The sequence below is a fragment of the Oncorhynchus nerka genome, linkage group LG27 (genome assembly GCF_034236695.1).
Source record: "Oncorhynchus nerka isolate Pitt River linkage group LG27, Oner_Uvic_2.0, whole genome shotgun sequence".
NCBI lineage: Eukaryota > Metazoa > Chordata > Actinopteri > Salmoniformes > Salmonidae > Oncorhynchus > Oncorhynchus nerka.
In genome coordinates this window covers 21122637-21132080 of record NC_088422.1, presented here as the reverse complement: position 1 = coordinate 21132080, position 9444 = coordinate 21122637, and the positions used below count along the sequence as shown (strand labels likewise).

The following is a 9444-nucleotide window of genomic DNA, read 5'->3' as shown; positions in this document are numbered from 1 at the left end:
CCGATTTTTATAGATGGAATGGAACGATGAGACTTTCTTTATGGAATAGTTGAACTCAAACACGGTATTATTCTCTATCCTCAGATAATGACAAGTACAACTCTGAAAAGCAGTGTTGCAAATGGACATTACATAATAAATCAACCTTAATTTAAGTCTGTGTGGAGTCAGGACTAGAGTGTTGGAGAGAGGATAGTGCCCTGATTGTGGAGTGGAGAGCTTTAAATTTGAGCTATAAAATAAAGAGAGCTGAGGAGTATGTGGAGTCAGGAGAGAGGAAGAGAGCTGAGGAGTATGTGGAGTCAGGAGAGAGGAAGAGAGCTGAGGAGTATGTGGAGTCAGGAGAGAGGAAGAGAGCTGAGGAGTATGTGGAGTCAGGAGAGAGGAAGAGAGCTGAGGAGTATGTGGAGTCAGGAGAGAGGAAGAGAGCTGAGGAGTATGTGGAGTCAGGAGAGAGGGAAGAGAGCTGAGGAGTATGTGGAGTCAGGAGAGAGGAAGAGAGCTGAGGAGTATGTCAGGAGTCAGGAGGAGAGAGGAAGAGAGCTGAGGAGTATGTGGAGTCAGGAGAGAAGAGAGCTGAGAGAGCTGAGGAGGAAGAGAGCTGAGGAGTATGTGGAGTCAGGAGAGAGGAAGAGAGCTGAGGAGTATGTGGAGTCAGGAGAGAGGAAGAGAGCTGAGGAGTATGTGGAGTCAGGAGAGAGGAAGAGAGCTGAGGAGAGTGGGAGGAGCAGGAGAGAGGAAGAGAGCTGTGGAGTCAGGAGAGAGGAAGAGAGCTGAGGAGTATGTGGAGTCAGGAGAGAGGAAGAGAGCTGAGGAGTATGTGGAGTCAGGAGAGAGGAAGAGAGCTGAGGAGTATGTGGAGTCAGGAGAGAGGAAGAGAGCCGGAGAGGAAGTATGTGGAGTCAGGAGAGAGGAAGAGAGCTGAGGGTATGTGGAGTCAGAGGGAGTATGTGGAGTCAGGAGAGAGGAAGAGTGGAGTCTGGAGGAGGAAGACAGCTGAGGGTATGTGGAGTCAGGAGAGGAAGAGAGCTGAGGAGTATGTGGAGTCAGGAGAGAGGAAGAGCTGAGGAGTATGTGGAGTCAGGAGAGAGGAAGAGAGCTGAGGAGTATGTGGAGTCAGGAGAGGAAGAGAGCTGAGGGTATGTGGAGTCAGGAGAGAAGAAGAGAGCATATGTGGAGTCAGGAGAGAGGAAGAGAGCTGAGGTATGTGGAGTCAGGAGAGAGGAAGAGAGCTGAGGAGTATGTGGAGTCAGGAGAGAGGAAGAGAGCTGAGGAGTATGTGGAGTCAGGAGAGAGGAAGAGAGCTGAGGAGTAAAGTCCTGCACATCCACTGTTTCAAAAGCACATTGACAATCTGCGTTTCAACGCACAACAATAACCTCCCAAAAGGGACAGACAGAAGATGACATGCCCTGCATGAAGAGATACCCGTCTGGAAGGGTGCTCCGAGACGTTCCTTTTGTGGTGACAACGATCTGACAGATATGACCAAAAGAAGAAAGACAATCCGTCAGCATGCCAAGTCCCCAGGGGCTCATGTGGTCAGCTTGAGTGTCTGCCACAGTGAAGTCGAAGGGCAGAGGACGTGAGCTCACAGTTCAGATGTTTATTTCTAAAATATTCTTCCAATTTTCTAATAAGGAAAAAAATGTAGATTTGATGGTATTTTGTCATTTTCTAAAAAAATAAAAACATGAGAAGAAATACCTGATGGGATAAGGGATATAATACAATATAGTTAAAGGGTTTTATCGATTCTTCTGTCCCTCAAGAAAATCCCCTTGCTCTCTGAAAAACAGGATATAGTGCATTACAAACCTGTGGGCAAATTCATCCCACTCCCACAGTTCGTCACCCAGGCGTTATCCAATACTCTCATTAGATGGGAGGCCCATCACCACTAACGTTTCCTTGTGGGAAAACGCTGACACCAACTGCTCCACACACTGCCTGAAGTCTCACTAGCCCTCCTCCAACATCATGTGACATGGTTTAATGCATGGGTGCAGAAGCCAAAGGGAAGGGGATTTGGGATCTGATGCATCTTCTGTAAATCTGTCAAAATATTTCGACAAGACTGAATAAAACGATGCCAGAAACAGAACTGTGGCGGGGGTACTAAGCTGTTGAAACAACATGAAAATATTTTACTATGGAATGTTAAAAGGCCCAGTGCAGTCAAAAACATGATTTGCCTGTGTTTTATATACATTTCCAAACTATGTTGGGATAATACTGTAAAATTGTGAAAATTATAAATGCCCTTTTAGTGTAAGAGCTGTTTGAAAAGAATGCCTGAAATTTCAGCCTGTTTTGGTGGGATGGAGTTTTGGCCTGCCTGGTGACATAACCATGTGGCAAATTTAATACACCAATAAGAGCGCGTTCTAAACCGCTCTGCCAATAACAGCAAATTTTCAGTTCTTCCTGCTTGAGAAATGTTTGTTTTCGATTAAAATGGTCAAAAAGAAACAATCAATCACAGTAGGGTAATTATATTGTTACCCCGAAATGATTTGATATTGAGATAAAAACTGCTGCATTGGGCCTTCGAGGCTAACTTAAACTACTAGTGCAAGTCCAGGTACTCTTTGGTCTAAGAGCTTTGCTTTGTCAGCATTCCAAGGACTTCCACAAACATTATTAGCATATTCATTAAGACTCATGATTCTGATTAAAAAGCGGGTTGAGGGGAAAACGTAAATTATGTTTGCTGATGCCGTTAGTTGTCTCCTTTTTGTGGCTCCAGTAAATCTAGGGATACAGTGTTGGAATATCTTCAAATTCGAAGATACAATGACTGTAGGTTGATAATTGTTATTTTTTAGTGTATGTGAACAATGGATGCAACTCAATACTAGGCCATTTGAACACGTGGCAAATTTAAAAGAGCAATTCCTTATGCAAAGGTTAGTTTGGGTTCTGTAATGACCTCAAAAGCATTTATGAAGCCTTTTTAACACACATTTCACACACACAAACCTTAGATATAGCCACACCATGACTCGCCAAAAACACGATCAACTCCAGAATCATGGATATTTGACTTGAGATCCTTTTTTCTTTTTTTTTTTTTTAGGACAGTAGAAAAATAATGACAATTCTCACAGCCAAGATTTGGCTTCTGAATATATTCTCAAATGAGATTTATTTTACACCTGAAAACAGAAAAGGATGGGGATCGGGGAACATTGGGAATGTATTCACAACTGTAGTTTACATTTTTTGGTGTAAGCTCAGAGAAACGTTAATACAGTCATAATAATTGCACTTTATATATCTCCACTGTTGCCAGCATTTCCTCGTGACAAAGCCCAGCTCTCTCTCCAGTTAATAAATTCAATTTACCAGTGAAATTTGACTGACAAAGGAAATGCTAATTTAGGACCAGAGGACTGCTTCACTGCTGCACTAATCCAATTTGTCTTTTTTCTTGGGTTCACTCGAGTCCCAAAAGACATTAGACATCGCAGTCATTTAAGTGCAGCACATTCAAGGGAAACTCAGACATAATAAATATTTAAATGTTCTGAATCCTTAAGTCAATGAATGACCCGGGCTCAACTCATCTCAACCATGGGCTGAAACGTACTAGGAAAAAGCAGTGAACCTTGTCTCATCTCACATCACCTGAGAGGACAGGGCATGATTGTTTCACTTTGTTCTTGTTTTTCGGGGTATGGGGCACATCGGTGTACCCTGGACAGACTCCCCTTTGGTCCCAGCTCACACTCCTTCTATATGATAGGGCCCAAAAGTGAAAGGGATATCCCACTTCTACCATACTTACTTATAAAAGTTAGGCAAGAGAGGAATAGCATTATAGCGGAATTAAGTAAAAAGCCCTCTCATAGGAAAAAGCTGATTCAGCCTCATTTTCAGATTCCTAAACTGGGGGTTTCTTTGTTGGGGGGGGGGGGGGTCTAGGGGACAAAAATAAACGAATACACATAAGAGGTCATAGTTGACAACCTCTCAATCTTCAATAGTGACATTTTTCTCATCTTTTTTTTTTGCAACATTTTTATTTTGAAGATATACTGTAGATTCCAGTGTTGGTTAGAGAAGAGAGCACTCTGGCCAGCCACTATGCCTTTACACTAGAACATCAGAAACTGCCTGTCAGTTTGAGGAGGAATAACTAAATAAACCAATAAACCCCAAATGAAACAATAAAAAGCATTGAGACACTTTTCCCCATAGCAGCCAATGCATATAATATACCCACAAATATAGAAAACAACAAAAGTAGTTTCAAGTTTCTTCAACATATCATATCCAAACTACCCAATTCCAAACTCCAAAGTTAAATGTTTTTAAACTCCAAGCAGTGCAATTTATAGTATCAATTATAACAATAATTACTAATATTGTAATATATTTTTCAGTCAATATTGTGATTCTTGCACATCATTCCAAAGTATTGATTCCATGTTTTTATTTTTCTTCTTAGTATATTGTGTTCTGTTTGGGTATGTGTTTGTATGCATATAGGTGTGTGTGTGTGCTTGTGTGCGTGCGTGCGTGCGTGCTTGTGTGCGTGCGTGCTTGTGTGCGTGCGTGCTTGTGTGCGTGCTTGTGTAAGCAAATGTATGTGTGTGCGTGTTCTTTTGGAGTTTAGAAAGCAGCCCTACACCTTGGCCCTTTGGGTCCTTCTATGTGACTACAGCACCCCACTGGCGTTCTATTTGGATGGGGGAACAGAGGTGGCTGTATGCACTTCATATCAAGCTATGATTCTCAGGAAAAGGTTTAGTCAACTCAACAAAAAAAAGGGAAAAAAAAAAAAAACTGCCACAAACTAAACCAGGGGGCAAACTAAACCACGGGACAAACTAAACCACGGGAAACTAAACCACGGGACATCAGGAGAATCTTCTAAAAACCAAAACCACTGAAATCCCTTTTCTCCCCCACTGATAAATAACCACTCTGGGCTGAGTGGTTATTTACCCCCCCCAGCATGTCATCCAACACAGGATCCAGTTTAACGCCATCACCTCCCTCCCTGGAGCCCCTCCCTGCTTCAAGCAGTGCCAGTCTCAACAGACTTGTACATCCCCAGGAAATCAAGATCTTCTGTCCCTCACCTTTAATCCAGATTTCGCTTCATTCATTAATTCTTGAGCTCTGGCACTCACGCTCTCATTCCCGTTCTATCTGTAAACCGGGAGGCGGATGTGGGCATGCTGGTGGTCCAACAGCCGTGGCACCGACACAGTCTCGTAGCCTTTGCCCAGCATCTGCTCTTTAATGCAGGGCGGGTGGATGTCGTTGACCAGGTACTCCAGAGACTGCAGGCTGCTGCTCAGCACCGATGTGTTGCACAGCTGGCTCTTACTGGGCAGGCTGCAGCACAGGCCTCCCCCACTCCCGCTGTCCATGGCGGGGTAGTGGTGATGGTGGTGGGGGTGGTGGTGGTAGCCCATCTCCCTGTGGCCCCCTGTAGCTGGTCCTCCTGTGGTGGTCCTCAGGAGCTCCTGGTGGGGGTTGTAACAGTCACTGTCAGGGGTGACCAGCACGCTGTTCCAGGGCGGGGCAAAGTATTGGCCCACAGAGAAGTTGCCATGCATCCCCATGCAGTTCAGAGGGGAGGAGCTGACCTTGTCCAGGCACCCCCCGCTGCCAATGCCCCCCGTCAGGTGGTAGGGTCTGGAGGAGGAGGAGGACGACGACGACAACACCTGGGCCTTGGCCATAATCCCCCCTCCCCCCGGGGCACCACAGCTTTCAGGGGACTTACTGATGGCCCCTCCTCCCCCGCTGCCCCCACTGTACATGCGAAGCACAGCTTGTTGTTGCTGTTGTTTCTGCCACAGGATGTAGTCCATACTGTCTGAGTACACCCCAGCCTTCATGGCCTCGCCACTGTGGGCCGCCAGCGGCAGCCCCGCTCCTGTGTACACCAGGTTAGGCTGGGGCGCAATGCTGCCCACATAGCCACCCCCCGAGGAGCCAGAGGAGATGCCCATGACACCCCCGCACCCTTCTTGGAGGGGCTGGGGTTGGTGGAAGGTGCGGTGGAGGAGGTGGCCCCCTGGCACACCTGCTGCAGAGCCTGGGCCTGGCAGTGTTGGTTTATCTGATAGATGATGCTCTGGATGGAGGGAAGATTGGACTGGGAGAGGGGCTGGGCCAGGCCTCGCCCCCCTGTCACGGGGATCATAGAGCCGGCCACAGTGACGTTAGGGGGCACCGAGCGGGAGAGGGCAGGTGCTTCAGGGGGCTTCGAGGACCCCGCGTGGTACACCATCTGGCCGTGGCCATTGGCTAAAGTGCTACTGCTAGGGGGCGGGTACGGGGCCACAGCTATTTGGGCTGGGGAGAGCTTAGTCCGTCTGCCTTCCGAGTTCTTGATGATGCCCTTAGTGGGGATGAAGGAGGAGGATGAGGAGGCATTGACAATGGCCAGGAGGCCTGTGTAGCCGCCGGTGTGGAGGTGTGGGTAGGGGCTATAGCGCTGGCTACCTGTGGTGTCGAAGCCATTCACAGTCCGGTTAAGGTGCTTGTGCTGGGGGACCCTGATGTTGGTGGGGAAGATCTTGATGGACAGCGGGCTGCTCTGCATTTTCTGGGCGTAGGCATCCAGCTCAGCCACACTGGGGTAGCGGGGAGAATGCATGGGAACCACCAGCTCACCTGCAAAACAAAGAGAGAGACACTGGAGTGAGAACAAGGGACAGAGCTAACCAACATGTGACCAACTAATACGTCACCCCAGGGAACATCAAACTAATACGTCACCCCAGGGAACATCAAAATAATACGTCACCCCAGGGAACATCAAAATAATACGTCACCCCAGGGAACATCAAACTAATACGTCACCCCAGGGAACATCAAACTAATACGTCACCCCAGGGAACATCAAACTAATACGTCACCCCAGGGAACATCAAACTAATACGTCACCCCAGTGAACATCAAACTAATACGTCACCCCAGGGAACATCAAACTAATACGTCACCCCAGGGAACATCAAACTAATACGTCACCCCAGGGAACATCAAACTAATACGTCACCCCAGGGAACATCAAACTAATACGTCACCCCAGGGAACATCAAACTAATACGTGACCACAAGTATAACTACAATGGTTCAGAATTAAAAATATATATTTTAATGAGACCATGTTGAATAACTAGAGAGAACTGTGACGACTGCTGAGAATCTCTGAATTGTAACGTTTAGATCTAAGTTGTAGTATAGGGGAGTAACCACAGATTGAATTCGAACACATTAATATAGTCATATACGTACGCATCTCTGTGGGTGTAACACTAGATACATACTCTGCCTGGTACCAGAATTACACTCTCATAACCAAGCTCATGGGTCATGCACAACTGAAACTGGTGGTTGTAGTGGGGCTTTGCTATCTGGAGTACCTGCAGCCATTCCAACCCCCAAAATTAAATTCCACAATGTTGGAGTCCGCTCAAACAAAAAACTTTGATTGGCCTTTACTCAAGTAGGAAGAGTTTAACCGACGTGAGGTGGCAGGCAGCAAAATGTCCATTCAAAAAACAAAACATGTCAGTGTTGGGGGGTGGGGTACCATGGCGATATGGGATTCAAACGACATTATTCAGACAATTTCATGGCTAATTAACTACGTCCCACAAAAAGTGGCGTCAGGGAATATAACTAAATTGACCAACGATAAATCAACTGCCACCAATGACTCGTAACCTCTTCAAAAATGTCATTTTTCTGCAAAAGCTAACAACAAAAAGCACCAAAATGAGAAGCCAAAGAACCAGTCAACGAATGTTATGGCAACCTGAGGAGTTGAGGGTAGGGGATGTGTGAGCGGGACTTACTCCATTTCATTTCCTATCACAAAGTCATGTTAAAGAGACTCCATAGCTAAGCAGTCACAACTCTAATTTCTCCGCTCCAATTACTGATACCATGGAGAGTTCATTTCTACAATGCAATGGGCCTTCAACTGTGAAAATGACTCAATCTACAAGACCCATATCATAAAGGAAATAAAGTGGGAGTTAAAAAGCAGGGGGAGGGCATAGTATTCGTGTCTGAATTTAATGCCAAAATGGAAGATGCTTTTTAAGCCGTTCCCTTTGCTCCGACTACAAATGCTGTATGTCGAAGTAAAACATTGATGGTTCAAGACAGATATATTAGGCCTATATATCACAACCTTCAATAGTCAATGACACATATATCAGACTCCAGCATCACAATTGGTCCTAAATAAGACAAGAGCCAATGGATTTAAAAAAACTCAATCCCATGTTTATGGCTGTAAATGAAGTGATCACAATGGGATGGAACTGTCATACACAGTGTACAAAACATTAAGAACACCGTAATATTAAGTTGCAGGTGTATGACTAACACCAAGTATGAGTTTCCTGATAAGGACCCTGTACAGATTACAAGGACACCGTACATGTCCGAATCTGGACTTGTGCATAAAGGACCATAGGCATCCAGATCAGTGGGTAGCAGGACCGGGGCTGCCTGACTGGGACACAACTCTCCCAACCCTCCCTGGTGACAGCAGTGGTGGCACCATGCTTTGATGTTCCCACAGGTACTTATTTCATTTGCTCTAAAGAAACATGCTAATATGGCAGTTTGTGGCAGTTTTTTTCTGATCTTCTTTACAACACAGGATAAAAAAACATCTTTGATCATCACATGGTTTAAATGAGGAGAGATACTCAGCTTTGGCATATCAAGGACCTGTGCCGCCCCTCGCACCCCCATGATTTCTCCTAATTACTGCCACATGAGAAAAAAACAATTAAAAAACCCTGCCAGAAACAGCCAGGAAATTCTTTAAAAAGGGTGGATAATTCCCATTCCTTTCTGGTGAGTCCATATTTTCCACACCTAACTGCTGTGCCGTATATTTTCCCTCCTGCAGAAACCTAGACACAGTCTATGAGATCAGGCTGGTCACAGAGAAACACCCCACTACTCCCTCCATCCATCTCTCCCCGGCTCACCCATCATTTGTCAACAGGCAGAACCTATCTCAGCCCCACAAAGGCAGAGGAGTAGAAGGATGAGGAGCAGGAGGTGGAGTAGAAGTACGAGGAGGAGTAGAAGTATGAGGAGGAGTAGAAGTATGAGGAGGAATAGAAGTATGGAGGTGTTAAATTAGTGTCTGTGCTTTTTCTGATTCTAATTGCCTACAATCATTTCTTTGTTGCAGAGTTTGTGACACACACATACACAATTCTCTGCATCATTCTCCCGTTCTCTCGATTTTTCTGTTTCTCTCTCCCCCTCATTTGTGCACAAACACGCTCGTACGCACACACGCCCACAAACACACTTTGATGTGGTGTTTGATGTGCATGGCCAGGGTCTCTTCATCGGTCTTCTCCCAGGAGGAGCAGTATGTCAGGATAAGTAAACTAAGGCCATGGAGAAAGGACACTGCCTGCCGGTGTTCAGGCCAGATCT

The 9444-nt window shown here is 45.8% G+C and overlaps 1 protein-coding gene across 1 annotated transcript in view; it reads right to left on the bottom strand.

Moving 5' to 3' along the window:
• Nucleotides 1-4948: 4948 nt before the first annotated feature.
• The window catches only part of LOC115111337 (protein FAM222A), a 74303-nt gene continuing 69807 nt past the window's right edge, over nt 4949-9444 (bottom strand). The window contains 2 exon segments of the mRNA XM_029637274.2: nt 4949-5984; nt 5987-6639. Of these exon segments, the coding sequence (XP_029493134.2) occupies nt 5157-5984; nt 5987-6639 (1481 nt within the window). The 3' untranslated portion in view covers nt 4949-5156.